Source organism: Eptatretus burgeri, chromosome 10 (assembly GCF_056783735.1).
Source record: "Eptatretus burgeri isolate ZD-2024b chromosome 10, Ebu_testis_v1, whole genome shotgun sequence".
Taxonomy (NCBI): Eukaryota; Metazoa; Chordata; class Myxini; order Myxiniformes; family Myxinidae; genus Eptatretus; species Eptatretus burgeri.
The window spans coordinates 27,889,720-27,910,748 of record NC_140970.1 but is presented as its reverse complement, the minus strand read 5'-3'; the positions used below and the strand labels follow the sequence as shown (position 1 = coordinate 27,910,748).

The following is a 21,029-nucleotide window of genomic DNA, read 5'->3' as shown; positions in this document are numbered from 1 at the left end:
AGAGGTCAATAGACGTCTGGGTCGGGCCTGGGGAGTCATGGATTCACTGGATCATGGGGTGTGGCGCTGCCGGTACCTGTGCGGGAGGAACGAAAGTCCGAGTCTTCAGGTCCTTGGTACTTCCAGTCTTGCTCTATGGGTGCGAGACTTGGACTCTGACCAAGGACCTGAGACGGAGACTTAATTCCTTTGGTACCAGGTCTCTTCGGAGAATCCTTGGCTATCGCTGGTCGGATTTTGTGTCCAACGAGCGGTTGCTGAGAGAGACTCGGATGAGATTTGTTACCTGCATAGTCCGTGAGCGTCAGTTGCGGCTGTATGGACATGTGGCTCGTTTTCCTGACTCTGATCCTGCTCACCAGATTCTCTCAGCGAGGGAGTCTCATGAGTGGAGGAGGCCAGTGGGTCGACCACGTGCCTTATGGTTGCAACAGGTTGACCATCATCTCAAGGAGATGGGAATGGGCCTGGCATCTGCCTGGGGGATGGCCAGACCGAGGCCCCTGGAGTACCAGCGGAAAGTGGACGCAGCGACGTGCTGTTCTGGCACATGCTCCCATACCTGACCTGACCTGTTATGTAAATACCATGCTGCTTTCCCTCATATTTTGATTTTTCCCTTGCAGTTAACTTATGATTCCTAATATGTAATGTTAACCAATCTGTCAATCAATTTAAAAACAGAGACCTTCTTTCAATATTTTGTAAGTACCTCAAATTAATGTATTATCTCAATTCAATTCTCAGTAACTTTTCCCTTTCCTCAATTAACAGATTAACAAGGTCCATAGCGACAGTGATTGACAATATATCAATCAATCACTACAAGTTATCAATAACCTTACTGTGATATAACCAATCATTCACATCTGTCCCAAGTTACTGGTTTAAAGATACGGACTCCAATTACTCCGCACTCTGTCACTTGAAGACCCCAATGCAGTTAAATTAGGATTATGAGACTTGTATGATAAAAGGTTTCTCAATTTGTAATCTCAAAACAAAAGTTGATATTAATTATAACCAAAAGAAACATGATGGCTCTCAATGAGTTCCTTTTTTATTTTTATTTTTAAATGAGCTTGGTCTGAAAATAATTAACACAGTTACCATACACAACCTTCACTAGTTACCAACTGTTCCCCATGTTTACATGTAGAACCAACCGACCCGGTAAAAAGGTGTGTGAAAATCACTTTTCTGATTAATATCACATGCAAACATTATCACGTGTATCACTTGTTCATCACTACAACACAGGTCAAAGCACATTCGTGTGCTGTTGCGAGGTTTCACATCATGACATTAATTAATAGCAGTAATTAAACAAGTAGCATGGCTATCATTGTCGTCACAGGGTGATTCTTTTGGAAGTCTTTCTCGGGCTCTCAGCTCTGCAAACTCCCCCCATGGTGAGAGTTCCATGCCGTTCGAGTTGCCGAGCTGCAGACCACACTTTAGCTGCAGAGCGTCCATTTGGGATCAAAAGCTTGACAACATGGTTACAAAATTTCTCCAAACAGTTTAAACAATACCAAATTATTTATAAACTTAATTAACCTGTTGAGCCACCATTTCTTTCATGGTCAATGAAGCTGAAATATCTTGGAAAAATAATGTGTAACCAATTTCTCTCATCACTATTCAGAATTCCATCAACATTTTAAATCTCTGACATTGTCCATCTTGTCCATTTCTCTCTCACTAAAACAGCCACATGCTGCAATATTGTTACGAATCTGGAAGCCATTTGCACACAGACAGACAGCAGTCCCTAAGCTTAGTTATTTCAATAAGTATGTATTTATAGTTAGAATCCTTCCTTCTGTCTAATGGGAATTTCGTGTGTGCGCTGAGTTGTTTTATACATCTACAACAACAACAACAGTGGCACCGTCCCTCACTCAACCCGGTCGCCATTGCCCACGTATTTTTGTCTTGGGGCGTGGGCGTGGGCGGTGTCTCCATCGCCTCAGATCGAGGCCTGCCCCGAGGAAGGGCATGGAGCGTTTCCTCCAGCGTTTCCTTTACCAATGAGCGAAGGGCGAAAATTGCACGTGCACCCCAGCCAATGGGAGGCCAGCGTGCCGAAAGCTACTACGGAGCCTCTTCGGGGGGGGGGGCTCCGAGACTCCTCGACACACCCCCCCGAGACGCACCGTCCAATCGTGAGGCGAGTGGCAAAAAGAAGAAAATAACTCCGACCTCAAGAGAGGTTGGAAAAAGACGAGGGGACTGCAGACCGTAGTGGTCGTGGTTCGAGCGGTCTGCAGTCCTTTGAAGGGCCCACCGTGGTGGTCATGGTTTGAGCGGTCTGCGGTCCATTAGAGGGCAAGTCTGGTGACCAAGCAGCCAGGGTCGTGGGTTTGAGTCCCACCGTGGTGGTTTGGAGTCGGTGTGACCGCACAATGTGGGAAGGTACCCCGGCCAGGCTCTGGGCCCCCAGCTGAACTCTCCTCCTCGGCGGGAGGACCGATTAAAGACCCACGGGGTCCATTTTCGTGTGTGTGTGTGTGTGTGTGTGTGTGTGTGTGTGTGTGTGTGTGTGTGTGTGTGTGTGTGTGTGTGTGTGTGTGTGTGTGTGTGTGTGTGTGTGTGTCCGTGGGCCCCGTCTGTAAGTAGAATTGTTAAGTGCCTTGTACATTGTGAATTACATTTCTTATTCGTGATATCTCTGCTCTGTGTCTCCCTCCCGATTATTGCAATAAACCCCTGTTAAATGTACCAGCTCGTTTTCTGTGCTTTGTGGTCCCAGCACAGTGCGTATTGAGAATTTGTGAGGCCGTCGGTGCTGTAAGTTGTCATTGGACCGGCGCGGCTTTGGTAACTCCCGCTCGGTTACGCCGGATCTGAGTTGGTGACAGCGACTCGGTTCGGACAAAGTCGGCCGAGGGTGTGACCTCCCCGGAAATTTGACGACGTGGGTACTTAGGTATATTGAAATTTGGCAATTGACCCTACCCCACGCCGTCAGATAATTGGCGATCACGGTCTTTAAGTGACCTGTGACCTTTCGGAGTTGTCCAAGAGTCATGACCTAAATTCCGGGTGTTCGGTGGGAGACGACTCTACTGCTCCACCTAGTGGTCGTTTATCGCCACCGAACCCTGGCCCACAACAATATAACCAACTCACATACACTAGCCATCTAATCACATCCTCTGACCTTTTAACGGTCCTCTGACCTCATCGCCAACGGCATGCGCATTTCGACACAGTAGCCGCCAACCCCCCTTTGAATCTACATGTGAATTGAATGGGGAGTTCAGTACCCATAAATCTCTTCAGCATGTGTTAACAACTGCTTGTTAGACCTCACCTTGCCGGGCTGAGTAATTAGAGGATTTTTTTCTCATAATGCTGGTGATAGCGAGCCTCCTAAATGGACTTCACGTTCGGAATATATTCCACATTCACAATTTTTATTTCACAATTTACCCAAAATCCCTATGGCTTTTAAATAAAACTTCAACACTTGCTTCAGCGTCTATCCAAGGCACAGCACACACATTTATGTCCTTTCCTGCTGACGAAGCAGACATTCAGCATTTAGTGTTGGTCCGTTCAGAGATATTCGTGACCTTGGTTTTTTTATCAGCACCAAACCACGAATAGCCAGGCTGCTTTAACTCCCTGCCTGAAGTTTCTTTAGTTGTTGCAATATCATTTCTAACAAGACATTCATATATGACATCGTCCAGTTATCTTCAGTTCCTTATCGAGCTCACAATTGCTTCCAATTCAGATTTTCACCAAGATTGAATTCACACACACCTCTCAATCTGGTCTCAAAACACTCTCGACGACATCCACCCCACACTCTGAATCAACAGCGCGTGCGGAGTCAATCGTCATCGTTTTTCCTCTGGAATCGGTGTGCGCACCACTTCATCCAGAGTCTTCACAGTCTACGGTGACAAACAGTCCTTATCTCCATTTTCCGAACTAATGCATTCCCATAAGCTTCACAGGTCACAATACACAATAGAGCATGTTTTATTCCAGTGAAATCTATTGCACTTGCACACGTTCCATTTCAACACTCACTTAGCACCACATGCAGATCAAAGAAAATCAGTGTGCAAACAAACATACAAGAGAACACTCAACTTGTGTTCTTAACATAAAACTCAACCTTTCCAATCACAAAGCATTCACAAATCCGTCCAAAGAGGTAACTCAATGCAAAACTATAGGATTTACGAATCCGTAACACCTTCACACAATACGATGCAACAGTTTCACCGCAAGCAAACTTCCAGTGAGTACAATGAACAAACCGGAATCCAAACAGGTAACTCAACAATAACTTTCCACAGGTGATTCAAACAATCCCGATCAAACATACCATTCTCAGAGAAAGGCAATTTACTGTTCATAGTCCAAACGCACCAATTTGCAACGTCTCTCACAGAATCAGGTCCGTATTTATCGAACATGCATCTCACACATGTCCATCTGCGTGGCCTGGGGCAGATTGCTTCAGTATACTCAATCTCAACACTTTAACAGCATTTCCCATCCTGCAAACCATTACCAGGTCACAAATACCATGAAATAAGCACTTCATAACCTCAATCCACATAACACATAATCGCACTCCACAGCAAGCTGGGTCTCGAACCCCTCCCTTTGCGGAGGTGGGATTCCACCCCCCTCCCTTTGGTCAGAGGGGATTGGCCTTTTCAACAATGCGTCTGCTGCACCCAGTACAGCACCGTGAGCCGAGTACCGAACTCGCTCAAGGTACGGCGAAGACTCGAGCTTCCCGTGAAGAGATCCCTGATCTCTGTTCAGCCCCAAAGGCTTAAGCGGTCTCGAACCGCAGGATCCTCTCAGGCCTATCAATAAAAATTATCTGACATGTACTTTCCTTTGTCGATGTACGTTACCCGCTAAGAACAGGCCCGCCGTCAGGGATGGCATCTCGTTGACATTCACCGTCCCTCCGAACCATGGACTGCCTCCAGGGATTTAGTACATCCGAGTTCACGGCATCAATTTGTTGTGGAATTTTCTGATTTGTTCTATTAACCGACCTGGTGTAAATCCTGTTACTCAATTTGTAAGAAACGATTAATTCATTGTCCACAACGAAAAGTACATTTGATCAGAGAACATTTATTTCATGGTACCACGGAGTCCAAAACACTGAGATGGTAAACATCCACAATGATTTGCACTAAACTAAGCTTACATTTCCTGATATATATATATATATATATATATATATATATATATATATATATATATATATATATATATATATATATATATATATATATATATATATATATATATATATATATATATATATATATATATATATATATATATATATATATATGCTGTGGAGGAGTGGAGACAAGTGGGGGAACAAAGAGAGAGCATGATGACCTTCAGCTGGCCTTTGTGAGAGAGGATAAAACATTAGGTTATAGGTCTTGCATAGAAATGAATATAAGGAATTGTGTATATAAAAGGCAGTGAGTACATGGGTCTGATAAGCATTGGCAAAATAACTCAAACTGCAATAAGTGTCCACTGGGTCAAAGAGAATGACATAATCATGGCAAAAGTTGCAGTGCCATCAACCAGGCCACCCTGTAGCACAGCAAGGCATTTCCCCCCATCAACACCCAGACAAAAGGGAAACACAATTGACAGCCAATTCGACTATAGCATAAAATTAAATTTATAAAGCACCAGTAACAATTATAATTGAGTACATGAATATATATATTTTTTCTTCCACAGGGGTGTGATTGGGATTATGAGTACAGAAGGGGGTGTGATTGAGATTATGAGTATGGAAGGGGGGGCGTGGGGGGTAATTCGTGATTTCAATGTGTACGGGATGCTTCACACGAACAAACAAACAGACATGTTTGTTTCAATAAACTTCCCCACATCTACAATCACTATAGTTTTTCATTATACGATAACACATATTATTGGTGTATTTTAGAGTGATTTTACAACCTCTGGGAGTTTGATTTTTTTTTTTATTTCGCAATAACATCCAGTTTTCAATATATTCTGTTTGGTGGTGCAGGATTGCATTATGATAGTCCCCCACTTATGATAATCCCCTACTTGTGATAATTCCCCACTTGAACATAAAGTTTAAAACTTTAGTTGGAGTTGGCTATCCCAACTTAGTACAATGTTCCCACAAAGATTCTCTTGTTATGTTGGAGGGTGGAACGAATCAAGTCAGCATGGTCTGTGTGTTTGTGTAGGTAAGAACAATCTCTGTAACCAGAGACCCATTGGAGTAAAGTTGTCCTGTTCTAATATGTCGTGAAAGGCGGTACAGTCGACATCGGCATGAGACAGGAAAGTGTAATTCATTTGTATCCTCTCTGAACCTGAGGACAACCACCACTTTTCAACTTTTTATCCGGCGGTTTAGGAGTGCATAAAATATAGATCACTCGTGTTAGTTGGTGAAGTTGTCTTCGATTATAAAAGGTTTTCCTCACAGAGATATTGTTGTTACATTGGAGGGTGGTACAAGTTCGGTAGCATGTCAAGTCGGCATGGTCCATGTGTTTGCGTTGGTCAGAACATGCTCTTTTGCTAGGGACTCGTTAGAGTGAAGTTGCCCTGTTATTATTTATGCCGTGAAAGGCGGTAGAGTTGACTTCGGCATTAGACACTAGACAGGAAAGTATAAACACCCATCGTTTCACCCCACTTCCAACTTCCATGGAGAGTGATAGAGATAGAGATAGATGGATGTGTTATGGGGAGCAAAGACAAACCAAATAAATTGGGGGAAGGGATGGATGGAGAGTTGATTCACAGCAAGTTCCACAGTTGTTCATGAACAAACGATACTCCAATCTCACAGATTGAACATGAGGTGTGAAGAATGAATGAATGAGTTCCCACCTGCTGTTCCTTTGTCTGCCATTACATTCTGTGAACCATTACAGTACATTCTACAATGAGCTTGGGTTTTGGAAACTACTCTCCCCAAATAACCTCCATCTAAAGTACTCCATCAGGGATCCGTCTCCCGGCAGTGCTCTGCATGATCGCTCCGAGTTGAAAGTTACATTTTAAACATTTGTCAGATTTAACAAAGACAATGGAACACATGTTTATATATGTACTTCATTTGCATTATTACCTAAAGTTGTCTTCAATGTCGATTTATAATTTTATTTTCATGTGATTAGAAAGTCATTTACACCTCTATCTACTGTCTCGCCATGGCTTACAAACAACGGTTTGGTCCATCCATCCATCCAACCCTGCAAACGAACATCCAAGCAAACAAATATCTCTCTGGACAGCCTTTCAACAAAGTGAAATTGAATGAAAATAAAACCTGAGGATGAAGATTCATATCGATGATTTTAAACAAATTTCATTTCTGAGGCTTCTACCCATTCTCTAATCGCCGATCTGGGATGTTGCCGCTTTTAATAGAATAAATGTCTACGCAAGTCTGGTGTTGCTTTCATGTGCCACGGAGTGCTCACTTTTTACCCCTCAGCCCGAATTGGCTAAGGGGTATTGTCATCTTAGGCGTTGTCCGGGCGTCCGACCGGACGGGCGTCCGTCTGTCAACTTTTGGTTTCTGTCAATTTCGAGGAGAACACCTTGTCCGATTAAATCCATTTTTGCAGGGTGTGTTGGGGTTGAGTATCGGAAGGTTCCTTTCGAAAATGGGCGTGCTGCGATTTTCAATGTGGCCTCCATGGCAGCCATCTTGAAATTGGTTTCCGTCGATTTCGAGGAGAACGCCTTGTCCAATTAAATCCATTTTTGCAGTGTGTGTTGGGGCTGGGTTGAGGAAGGTTCCTTTCGATAATCAGTGCGATGCGATATCCAATATGGCGGCTAGGGCAACCATCTTGAATTTGGTTTCCGGACAATAACTTGAGAACGGCTTGACAGATTGATTTTATTTTTATGGGGCTATAATGGGGGTGTTTAGAGGAAAGTTCCTTTCTATATTCAGCGCAATCCGATATCCAATATGGCGGCTAGAGCAGCCATCTTGAATTTGGTTTCCGGACAATAACTTGAGAACGGCTTGACAGATTGATTTTATTTTTATGGGGCTATAATGGGGGTGTTTAGAGGAAAGTTCCTTTCTATATTCAGTGCAATCCGATATCCAATATGGCAGCTAGAGCAGCCATCTTGAATTTGGTTTCCGTACAATAACTTGAGAACGGCTTCACACATTGATTTTATTCTGGCGAGGTATAATGGGGTTGAGTATAGGAAGGTTCCTTTCGAAAATGGGCACACTGCGATTTTAAATGTGGCCTCCATGGCAGCCATCTTGAAATTCGTTTCCGTCGATTTCGAGGAGAACGCCTTGTCCGATTAAATCCATTTTTCCTGGGTGTGTTGGGGTTGAGTAGAGGAAGGTTCCTTTCGAAAATGAGTGCGCTGCGATTTTCAATATGGCCAACATCTTGAAATTGGTTTGCATCAAGGGGCTGAGGGGTTACGCCCGCTTTGCGGTGCTATTTTTATATATGAAGTTGTCTCGAAGTTTTGTTTTCACCTGACACAATACTGTGTAAATGTACCTTGCGAAATCCATCCATGAAAATGATCATGGTCATGGGGTCAACGGCCCGACAAAGATGACAAGAAAATAGAGCAATCGGAGATTGCAGACCCTCACTAGGACTTCTTTTGTGTGGTGTTTGTGTACTGGTGTGTTACGTAATTAATAATAGACATAACTAGCACTGCCACTTAACTGCTGGCAGTGATGACCGGGTACCAAGACGTTCCGCTTTGATCGGACACCTGACACCGACCCATGACATTTATTATTATTCATTTTAATTCAAATCAAATGGAAGACCAAATAGGTACAATCCTGTATTAGAGTCATCAGAAGGAACCTGAGCAAGCAAAAAGCAAAGATGAAGTCATCAGGAGGAACCTGGATAGGATTCGGGCTTCAGATGTTACTCCTCCACCCTTAAACACATCCAGGCACAGCCAAGTGAGCCTCATTCAAAAAACAAAAAAAAAATTCAAAAAAGAACGCAGATCGAAAATTTTTAATGATTCTGGCTGCCAGACCATGCATCCGATCAGGTTGAAATTGAAAACATATATTCCCCATCACGACTAGATCATGATTGTGAAGTTTCACTTCAATGGATTAAGCAGTTCAAGATAAATTTTTGTAAAGATTTTCGTTTACTCCAATATTGCTACCAGACCATGTGACATCAATTATAATGTCATATAATTATAATTATAATTATTTGTGAATACCCTGGTATCCCCAAGGCTTGGGAAACATTTGTGTGAAGTTTCCCCTCGATCTGTCCAGCCGTTCTGGAGATTTTTTTTTGTAGGTTTTTGGGTAAATCCAATATAGCTGCCAAACCATGTGGCCAATGAAGTCGTATGTGTGAACCTTTTGCCTCATGAAAAGACGGTCATACTTGTAAAGTTTCACCTCGATCTGTTCAGTCACTTCAGAGAAGATGATTTTTGAAGCTTTAAAAAACAAACAAAAAAAACAATATGGCTGCCGAATCACGTGACCGATGACATCATCATTTTTGTTTCTGTGGACCATTTTATCCTTTGATGGCCCTCAAATTTTCAGATGTAGTATTCTTCATATGCAATTATGACGTCGTAGCACTCAACCGAGCACTTCAACGAAACGGTTGAGGAACAGCAGGCTTGGCAAGTGATTGGCGATCATTATTGAACACCACCTGAAGACGCTCAGTGTCAAAAATGTCAGAATTGGACAAATGAACACTTTTTGTAGTAGTAGTAGTAGTAGTAGTAGTTGTAGTGGTAGTAGTCGGAACTGCTGCTTAGGTCATTTAAGAAGTTTAAATTTTAAAATTTGATGCGGGTTAAGGGATTCTAGATGTTATTGCACGTGTGGAAACTAAATAAAGCCATGAACACTGTAATAAGTGTGTGTATTTCTATCTATATTCATCATTTCAATCTGCCTTTCTTCCGTGATTTTCCTTGTATGTTGTCGTGTCGTGTCTCTCTTCCAGAAACCTGTTATTTCTCAAGTGTACGTGTTGCCTAATCACTGCCTTCTCGCGTGTGCAAACCTTTTTGGCCTATTCCTGGGGGGGGGGGGGGAACGAGTTTGTTTTAAGCGACACATGGGATTTAGATATTTGGTTCTCGACCGGTGATGGGAGGGGGGAGCTACACTGTTCATTTGAGCATTATTCTTTTTGTTTTGACCATTTGAGAAGCCCATTGCTTCGCCCCAGAGAGTCTGTTTGCAGATCCCATTGACATGACACAAGTATATTACTGTAAACTGCTGGGTCTCCCATCGGAAGTGGCGATACACGATAAACATATACATTTGTATCCCGTCCCGTGACTGAATTTTCTTAAATGCCAAAAACTTTATTGGGCACACCTCAAGTACGACCACCAAATTCAACTCATTCCTTCCAGCGGTATAGGAGGCATACAAGACACACACACACACACACACACACACACACACACACACACACACACACACACACACACACACACACACACACACACACACACACACACACACACACACACACACACACACACACACACACACACACACACACACACTTCCGTTATGGTAATCACTGAAAACATTGAAGTACCGCTTACGTTAATACCAGTGGTTTTGGACTAATGATGCAGAAATCAAGACAATGACCAAATACCAAGAGCTCAAGCATGAAGTGAAAAGATCCTGGAAGCTGAAGAATGCCAATGTTGTACCAGTGATGACGATAAACCTCACGGGAATGATGAAAAAGAACCTTGGAGATGTTACAAACTAACTCCAGTTGGAAGCTGTCCGAGGCTCAGCGACGATCCTGAAGAGAGCCCTCGGCACAAAACTTTGAAAACAGAAAACTTCACAGCTTGGGCCATGAATTGTGGCCCCTTTCCGAAATGAAGGTGGATACTTTTTGAGCCTGCCCTGGGAGGACTCCATTCCACATTCTGAAACCCGCATATGCAGATGCCAATCAAGGACGCACGCACATGCACACACATACACACACGCACACACAGATGTTGAGACCTGGTAGGTCTCTGTTTCACCTCCTGAAACCCACCCACATGTGGAGATAGCAGGCAACAGCAGCAACTTGCAGGTACACACAAACACACACACACCCTTTTATTGGCATAGATTGTACTGTATTGACGAGTTGAGCTGTGTAAAGGAAGAACAGCTAATATTATTGTTGTTATTTTTTTAATTCCTCTTCCAGAGCTGAACAAGAATCCTGTTGAAGGTTTTTCTGCTGGCCTGATTGAGGACAACGACATATATCGCTGGGAGGTGGTCATCATAGGCCCACAGGACACCTTGTAGTAAGTCTGTCGAAGTGGGGTGTTATTTTGAGTATGATTGTATAAATCTTGCATCTTTTGAAACACTTTCACCCCTTATTTAGTGTTCAACTTGATAGATGCTTCATGTGGGCCATATCAGGGATAGTGGTAATCGAGGGAAGTCGATGCTGTCAGAAGTGTGAGGAAATGCCTCACATGAAGATAGTTATTGCGAGGTTGAAAGTTGCTTACAGATGGTTACTTTGCAGCAGGTATCAAAGTGTGAAGAATTTGTAAACAGAAGTTGGTTACATATTGTGGAGTGAGTTTGCAGAGGATATTGGTAATGGTGCAGGGGTCACGATTGCTGGCAGGGATGAGGGGGTTGTGAGGGCATTGCGAGTGAGGGCATACGAGGGCAGGCAGTGGTGAGGGTGTAGCGAGTGCTGGGAGGGGTGAGTTTGCAGAAATAGTGATGGGTAGGAATGAGTTCAGGGAGACAGTTTTTGTGAGCGATGAAATTATTAAATATGTAGATTCTTGGTGGTGGTGGGTGGTCGTATGGCAGCTTAGTTGCCGGGGTAGCTATCATTTCTTGAAGTGCGACTGTTTCGCTGATGCAGTGCCCCTCTACCAGTACACACACTGGAACTGGTACTCATTTTGCTGACCTCGGAAGGATGACAGGCTGAGTTAACCCCCTGGTGTATTAATTCAGCGGCTGACGGGGCTTGAACTCTGGACCCTAGGATCCCAAGCCACCACCCTAACCACTGAGCCAACACCAGGCTATGTAGATTCTTCATTCTGCAGGAAGGATCTTGGTCATGGAGTTGTGTGTTGTTTCAAAGGAGCAGGAGTAAGAATTAGAGACATTAATGGCAGGTGAAATGGCATCATATTTGGTCACTGCAGGAAGACGTTTGTTGTGGTACGTTTGTTGTGGTTGTGCAAATGATGTCGGGAAAGTTTACTCGGAGGATTTGTAAAATACGTGTAGGATATTGGGTGAGCGACTGAAAGCAAAGGGTTGTGAGGTAATGTTTTGTGGTATTCTCCTTAGACTAGGAAATGGAATATATTTGATGAGCAGAGCGGTAGATGTCAAACTACGGCTGGAAAAATGGTGTTGAGAGGAAGGTTTAGCATTGAAGAGGCAGTGGGAATCATTTAGGGGACAAAGAGTGTTTCAATAATGATGGCTAAAAGCTAAATAGAAAGGGAGCAGCAAGGTTTACACTGGGAATTGAGGAGGGAATTCAAGCTCTTTAGGTCAGTGGCAAGTGTGGAAGCTATAAAGGAAGGAACTGATGAGATGCAGTACTTGTGATTGGTAAGGTCAGGTTGGAAAATATAATTTCAGGAAGGGAAAAGTTAAGTACATTCTAAACCAATGCCAGGAGATCAAGTCATACTCTGGAAGAGCTTGAGGTCAAAGTGTGGTGCTTTCAGAAAGTATTCACACCCTTCGACTTTTGTCACATTTTGTTGTTTCCACCTGAATTTATAATGAATTGGGTTAAATTTTGTCACTGAGCGACACAAAATACCTCATAATGACAAAGTGAAAACATGTTTTTAGAATTTTTTTTTATGAATTAATTAAAAATGAAAAGCTGCAAATGTCTTGCATCAATAAGTATTCAACCCCTTTGCTATGACACTCCAAATTGACCTCAGGTGCATCCAATTTCCTTTGATCATCCTTGAGATGTCTTGAGCACTGTCCGTAGAACTCTGAGATAGAATTGTGAGGAGGCATGGATCTGGGGAAGGGTATAAAATAACTTCTGGAGTGTTGAAAGTTCCCAACAGCAAAGTGAGCTCCATCATTAGGAAATGGAAAGAATGTGGAACTACTCAGACTCTTCCTAGAGCTGGTGACCTGACCAAACTGGGCAATAAGGACCTTGGTCAGGGAGGTGACCAAGAACCCAGTGACCACTCTGACAGAACTATAGAGTTCCTTGGCTGAGATGGGGGAACCTGCCAGAAGGACAACAATCTCGTTACAAATCTCTGCAGCACTTCACAAATCTAGGCTTTATGGAAGAGTGGCCAGATAGAAGCCACTCCTGAGAAAAAGGCACATGATAGCACGCCTGGAGTTTGCAAAAAGGCACGTGAAAGACTTAGAGCATGAGGTAAAAGATTCTGTGGTCTGATGATACGAAAATTGAATTATTTGGCCTGAATGCAAAGCGCGACATCTGGTGGAAACCGAGCACAGCTCATCACCCATCGAACACCATCTATATTCGTGAAGCATGTTGGTGGCAGTATCATGCTATGAGGATGTTTTTCAGCGGCATTGACTGGGAGACTTGTAAGGATAGAGGGAACAATGAATGGAGCCAAATAAGGCAAATCCTTGAGGAGAACCTGATTCAGAGTGCAAAAGACGTTAGACTGTAGCAAAGATTTACATTCCACAGGACAATGACCCTAAGCATACAGCCAAATCAACACGGGAATGATGGCTTCAGAACAAGAACGTGAAAGTTCTTGAGTGGCTCAGCCAAAGCCCAGACTTGACTCTCATTGAGAATCTGTGGAAAGACTTGAAGATTGCTGTTCACTGACACTCCCCATCCAACTTGACAGAACTTAAGAAAACCTGCAAGAAAGAATGGGAGAAACTCCCCAAATCTTGATAACCAAGAAGAGTCAAAGCTGTAATTGCTGCCAAAGGCACTTCAACAAAGTATTGACTAGGGGAAGGGGGGGGGGGGTTGAGGTGAGAGGGGTAGGGGTTTCGGGGGGGGTTGAATACTTATTGAAGCAAGACATTTGCAGCTTTTCATTTTTCATAAATTTGTAAAAAAAAAAATTCAAAACATGTTTTCACTTTGTCATTTTGAGGTATTTTGTGTTGATTGAAGACAAAAAAAAAATTAAATTTAATTCATTTTAAATTCAGGCTGTAACACAGCAAAATGTGACAAGTTGAGGGGTGTGAATATTTTCTGAAGGCATGTAGATAGTAAGGAGTATGATGTATGAGTGAGACAGGATTAGAAGATTACAAGATTCAAAGCTGGGTAAAATACAATGTTGCATCGAGAGAAAGCGATGACATTAAGGAGGGAATTGATGTGGAAGATTCTGTATGGATAGAGATTAGAGATTGTGAAAATAGTAAGATAATGGGAGGATGCTTTTATGGGGCTCCGGGTGTGAAGGAAGAGGAGGAAGGAGGAGTAGATGAATGATTCAGAACAGCACGTGGTACAGGAAGACCATTGATTACAGGGGATTTAAACTTGATCGGGATAGATTGAATTCAGTGAAAGGGTAGAGCAGATGAGGAATTCCCAGATGTAGTCCAGAATTGCTTTTTAATCAAGTTTGAGATTTGCCCACAACGCACATGTATCCGGTCTTTTGGGTAATTTTTTTGAGGCTCTCGGTGTTTTATATCTCGCCTGAAATATTTTTGGCGCGCTGCGATTTACAATATTTGACTCTGAAAAGAGTGCAGTGTTAGACCTCCTTTTTCTGTCGCGTATGACGCACGTACGTCGTATGTCGTTTGTTGTACGTGTATGCATTTTAAGAGCGTACATCAAAAACCATTCAGCGGAGGAAATTGAAACTTTACCACATATTACATGACCTTGTGATACAGTGGTCACTCTTTTGAGGTCAACATAGACCAATTTTCTCAAATCCTCAATTTTCATCTGATTGACTAGAAATTTGAACAGGATTTTCATATCAGGTCACTGAATTCAACCACCAACTATTTTTGAGGTCAACATAGGCCAAAAGGTCAACATGGGCCGCAATTTCTAAAATTGTCAATTTTCATCTGATTGATTTAAAATTTGAAGATGATTTGCATGGAATGCCCATAATCTTTTCTGTTGTTTGGCATTTTCTACAAGCGATGCAATGACCCTTCTTTTCTAAAGTTTGCCACATGTCACATACCATATAAAGGTACCTTTTCTATGCCCCTGGCATTTTTCCCAACAATACTAATAGTATTTAGTGGTAAGAGTACAGAATAGTGCTCGGCAGCTATCGGTAAAGATAATCATGTTTTATGTTGTATTCGCAGGTGCTGTGTAACCCCTTTAAACCAGACTGTAAGGCTTCTTTGTATACATTATCAAGGCTTGTGGAAGAGCTCGAACATAGGTTAGAATAGAATGAGGAGAGCGTAGTGAAATGGGAGGTGGGGGGGGGACACACCATCAGTAGGGTACAGAGAGACACAGGGATGCAATAAAAAGAAGAATGAGAGTAAGAGGTTGGGGGGAGGAGGGGGGTGGTCATCAGGGTGGGAAGAGGGATAAACAAGCTGGATGCAAGGTCAAACACAGCAAGAAGGAGGAGTGGAAATTTGGGGATGGAACAGAAAAAAAATGTATGGATTGGGGATGGCCTGTGGTGGTGGTGGTGGTGGGGAATAGCCATCTTGAAGCCTTGGAATAACTAATTGCTTGAGTTAACTTGCAGTCTGCCTAGATTTGTTGGAGTTTCACCAAAAGTGGATTACTGTCAGACCATGTGCACCCTGGAGAAATCCTGGAGGAGGGACTAGGGTAAGGGTGGAGGGGCAGAGCAAGGAAAGGCCACAAGGTTAAAAAACCAGAAAGGAGGTGGTGGAAGACAGAGAGGTCACCGACCTGTCTAATGTGAGCGTAACAGGCCCAAAGACTTGCCTTCATCGTGGGAGATTCCAATAATTTTGTGCCTGTGGTTAAGACAGCTGCGTTCTAAAGGGTTCTAAAAGACCACGCTTGTGCAAGTATTGTAGCAGCTGAATGACAGTCATATTTTGGAAACTTAGTGATGAAAGGTAAAAAGAGAAATAGGCCTATATTGTTGAAAATCATTTGGGTCCAAAGAATGTTTTTTGTTTGTTTGTTTAGGATAGGGATTGTAATGACCTGTTGAAATCAGGATGGAGTTATAAAATATGTAATGGAGCAATTTATTACCATATTTTCCGGTGTATTAACCGCTCTTTCTTATCAGCTGGAAAAAGTTAAAAGTTGGGGGTGCGGTTAAGACACAGGTATAGAAAAGAATCGGTCTTTATATAAGTATTCAAAAATCCATGACCTGTGCTTATAATGGTAAATGTTCTCCAGAATGGCTTCATAGATGTCAGTTTTTATGTCATTGCAATTTTAATTGTCCGTAACTCGGAAACAAATACAAAACACATTTCCAATCCTCGAGCACGTATCCGTTTAAGCTCCCCAACAAGTTTGTTTTCCATGTCTGGGTAAAAGGCCCATGTTCCACTCCCTATCTTCTTCGAACCTTTCTCACTCTGAACAATTATTTCCTCATTCTTCACCATTCACATCAAAGTCCTCGTGTTAAGTCCGAATTTCTCACACGTCTGATACTGGTTCTTACAAGAGTTGTAAAACACGATAATCTCAATCGTCTTTTAACGGGTGTGTGATCGTTGCTTTCACAGGCATGTTCATTTTGATCGTGATGAAAGACGTTTTACGACCTTTTATCATAAAGGGTCATAAAACACCCTTTTCTGACCTTTGATGTGCAACGTTATTTTGAACGTACAACTCTTGTCAGTACCAGTGCAGGGCCTGTTCAAAGTAAGAGCAAGTCCACTGATCTTCAAATATCATCCATTCTCTCGATCGAGAGGTCAAGGTGTTCACTCACCACAGCCTTCAAACTCTCTGTCTGCTGGTCTGCATAAGAGTTTGGGAACCGGGAAGCTGGGAGGCGATTCGGCGTGGACGAGTCCACCATCCAGTGTTAGAGAACAAGCAAGGCAACTTTTTATTTTATTTTATATTTTGGGTGAAAAACGGGTGCGATTAATACACCGGAAAATATGGTCCCTCTGCCACCAAAGGTTGATGGAGGTTATGTTTTCACCCCTGTTCGTCTGTCTGAGAGCAGGATATCTCAAAAAGTTATGGGTGAATTCGGAGGAAACATGGTGGACAGGTTGTGTGATGAGGACAAATTGATTCAATTTTGGTGAAGATCCGGATCCGAGAAGTTTAAAAAATTTTCAAAAGTGATTCTTCACCATTGAGAGAAGTGGCCAAAACTACATACTGGTATAGCACAAAAAGGTGTGGAATGATTATGAAAAAAACTTGGTGGATTAGCTGAGTAGGTGACAAGAACAAGCTGATTCGATTTTGCTGTGTGATGAAGACGAATGGTCTGGATACAGATCCGGCCTATCGGTGGGATCCAAAACGTAAAGTGTTCAGCCTGGTGGAGGTACGTGCTCTACCGAGTGTCATCCTAGCTATTCCTATAATAAGTGGGAAGAGAATTATAAGTGGAGACAACTAAAAATTATGGAACAGGATCCAGTAAAGAAGTTGTTTTCCTTGAGTTGCCAACAGTTGACCTGCATCTAAACTGACAGGTGAGAAATGAAAAAATTCAGAAAAAGTGGAGAGGTACAGGATGAAGAGCATCTTTGGTAAGTGAACTACAAATATGTGAGACCTTATCCTGGAAAGCAGCAGAATATTGCTTCATTCGTGAGATGGTTGGTGGGAAAGGAATCTTCTATCTCAGCTTATAAATAATAGCGTCCAACAATTTGGTGATAAAACAGTTGTTTTCCATCAGGTATCGTAAAATGAGGCTTTTTTTGAAGCAAGACATTTCATGGAATGTGCCATTACTCTTTTTAAAAGTCATGGAGTTAGTCACTACCTTGAGTTCTGTTGCATTTCTTTTTGCTGCATATGAGTTTTGAGTTTTGTAGCGATAACCCTGTACCTGCAATATTTCTTCTCCTCCTCCCCTTCCTCCCCTCCTCATAGTGAAGACCCTGCACCTGCCCGACTCCTCTTCCAACCCCCTCTCCCCCTTGATTATGCTCTTGTATCTGCCCAACTCTTCCTCCTCCTCCTTCCTCCAATTTTTCCTCTTCTTCTTCCTCTTGCTCTTCCTGCTCATACTCCTCATCAACCCTACCCCCCCCCAATTAAATTGAGTGGATAAACTGTTGGATTGGATTAATGTTTTTGCTCCCCTTCCATCTCTTCAAATAGCACCACTGCCGTCTGTGCTCCTGAGAAGGCCGAATGCCTCAATTCTGAGTTTGCCAAATCTTGTGTCTCCAACCCCTCACTCTCAGTACCCATCCTTCCCTGTAGTTCCCAGCTGCTCCTGCACTCTGTCTTTTTTGCTCCTGAGAAGGTGGAGAAGTTTATTTCAACTGTTTCTGCTACTGGACCGGACTGCATCAGCTCACGTGCCCTAAAAACATGCTCTGCTGCTATTGCACATCTCTCTCTCCTCTCCTCTCCTCTCCTCTTCTCTCTCTCTTTCTTCCTCTCTTTCCTCCTCTCTTTCCTCCTCTCTTTCTTCCTCTCTCTCTTCCTCTCTCTCTTCCTCTCTCTCTTCCTCTCTCTCTTCCTCTCTCTCTTCCTCTCTCTCTTCCTCTCTCTCTTCCTCTCTCTCTTCCCCTCTCTCTTCCCCTCTCTTTTCCCCTCTCTCTTCCCCTCTCTCTTCCCCTCTCTCTTCCCCTCTCTCTTCCCCTCTCTCTTCCCCTCTCTCTTCCCCTCTCTCTTCCCCTCTCTCTTCCTCTCTCTCTTCCTCTCTCTCTTCCTCTCTCTCTTCCTCTCTCTCTTCCTCTCTCTCTTCCTCTCTCTCTCTTCCTCTCTCTCTTCCTCTCTCTCTCTTCCTCTCTCTCTCTCTCTTCCTCTCTCTCTCTCTTCCTCTCTCTCTCTCTCTTCCTCTCTCTCTCTCTCTCTTCCTCTCTCTCTCTCTTCCTCTCTCTCTCTCTTCCTCTCTCTCTCTCTCTCTCTCTTCCTCTCTCTCTCTCTCTCTTCCTCTCTATCTCTCTCTCTCTCTCTCTCTCTCTTCCTCTCTCTCTCTCTCTCTTCCTCTCTCTCTCTCTCTCTCTTCCTCTCTCTCTCTCTCTTCCTCTCTCTCTCTCTTCCTCTCTCTCTCTCTCTCTTCCTCTCTCTCTCTCTCTTCCTCTCCTTTTCACCCTGTTATTTGGTATCGGTAATCTTTCATTTGCTTGGAAATCAGCCAACATCACTGCTTTACATAAACTAGAAGGGCACCTTGTGGAGCACATACATCCGCCACATAATGCCTGATCCACGAGAATATGTCGGGCCCATTATATTTTTGAAATATCGTACTATATATCGTTTTTGGCCCTATCAATGGTGAAGAATCACTTGAAAAATTAAATAAATATTCTCTCCAGATGCGGATTTGGATCTTCACCCAAATTGAATCAATTCTTCCTTGTCTCACACCCAACGTGTCCACCAACCTTTGTCCAAATCCGTCCACAACTTTTTGAGATATCGTGCCATATATCATTTTTGACCCTCAGTGGTATAACATCAGTAAAATTCACGTAGCCAGATGCATATCTTCACCAAAATCTAATCAGTTCTTCCGTGTCAGACACCAAACCTACCCACAAAATTTCATCTGGATCCGTTCACACTTTTTGAGATATCCTGCACACAGACAGGGGTGAAAACATAACCTCCTTCACCTTCAGTGGTGGAGGTAACTAGAAGGACACTCAGTTGAGTACATACCTCTGCCACGCAATGCCTGATCTCGAAGAACATATCAGGTCCAATTTTTTTTTTGAAGTATCGTGCTATGTATTGTTTTTGGCCCCATTTCTCAATGGTGAAGAATCTCTTAAAAATAACTAAATAAATCTGAATCAGGATTTTCACCAAAATTGAATCAACTCATCCTTGTGACACACTAAACCTGTCCATCAAGTTTTGTCCAAATCCATTCACAACTTTTTGAGATATCGTGCTATTTATCATATTTGGCCCTATCTCTCAATGGTGACGAATCACTTGAAAATTCCAGTACCCTGGATACGGATCTTCACCAAAATGTAATCGATTTGTCATTGTCAAACACCATACCTGTCCACCAAACTCATCCAAATCCGTCCACAACTTTTTGAGATATCCTGCACGCAAACAAACAAATGGGTAAAAACATAATCATAATATAATGAGCGTAAGCCTGGAACTTCTAACACATTTTTCTTCAAACATATTCTGTTCATACTTCCGAAATCTTCACATTACGTGTTCCATGTATTTACACAGGTGATTGCGGATTCAAAAAATCGAATATAGATAGAATTTTCAAAGAGGGAATCAATGACGTCACAATCAGCAGCATTCGGTGGCAAACCGACGGCCAGGTCCTAGACGACGTGCTTTACTTAACTAAGTCCATGAGTTCAAGACGTTTATTCAACTCGGCATTTACGACTTTTATCCTGCCATTTTGTTAATCTGTTGATTGAGGTAATATAGAAATGATGAATATGTCAAATCGTTCGTGTACTCATCCGGCACTCTGTGTCAAGGGCAACAATTTAAAGCGACCGGTCTCAAACGCTACCATGGGCACCCAAACACGCCACCAATATGAACTGAGCAGTTGAATGCGGCGCAACACATCCGAAGAAATTACCGTAGCCGAGTGTTGTGATCTGTCCTGTCCCCCATACCCATCGTGGACGGGTATCTGCAAGTTACCATAAAAGGTCCAAAAACTGATGCTCTTAACTGCAGAGTGATCAGCTTACTTCCAATCATCAGCAAGGTATATCCTGGTGTTGGCTTAATAGTTAGGGTGGTGGTCTTGGGATCCTTGGATCCTGAGTTTGAATCCCACTCGGCTGTTGAGTTAATACCTGCTGGGGTTGACTCTGCCTGTCATCCTTCCGAGGTCAG

At 42.9% G+C, this 21,029-nt stretch overlaps 1 protein-coding gene across 2 annotated transcripts in view; it reads left to right on the top strand.

The window, feature by feature from the left end:
• UBE2G1 (ubiquitin conjugating enzyme E2 G1) overlaps positions 1 to 21,029 on the top strand; it is a 65,397-nt gene that overhangs the window by 9,444 nt on the left and 34,924 nt on the right. The window contains exons 1-2 of one of the 2 annotated variants that reach the window (XM_085897570.1): positions 11,256 to 11,358; positions 17,699 to 17,755. In XM_085897570.1, the coding sequence (XP_085753696.1) occupies positions 17,706 to 17,755 (50 nt within the window). In that variant the 5' untranslated portion in view covers positions 11,256 to 11,358; positions 17,699 to 17,705. Of the gene's footprint in view, positions 1 to 11,255; positions 11,359 to 17,698; positions 17,756 to 21,029 lie in introns of those variants that run through there. The other variant, XM_085897568.1, reaches the window with a different exon arrangement.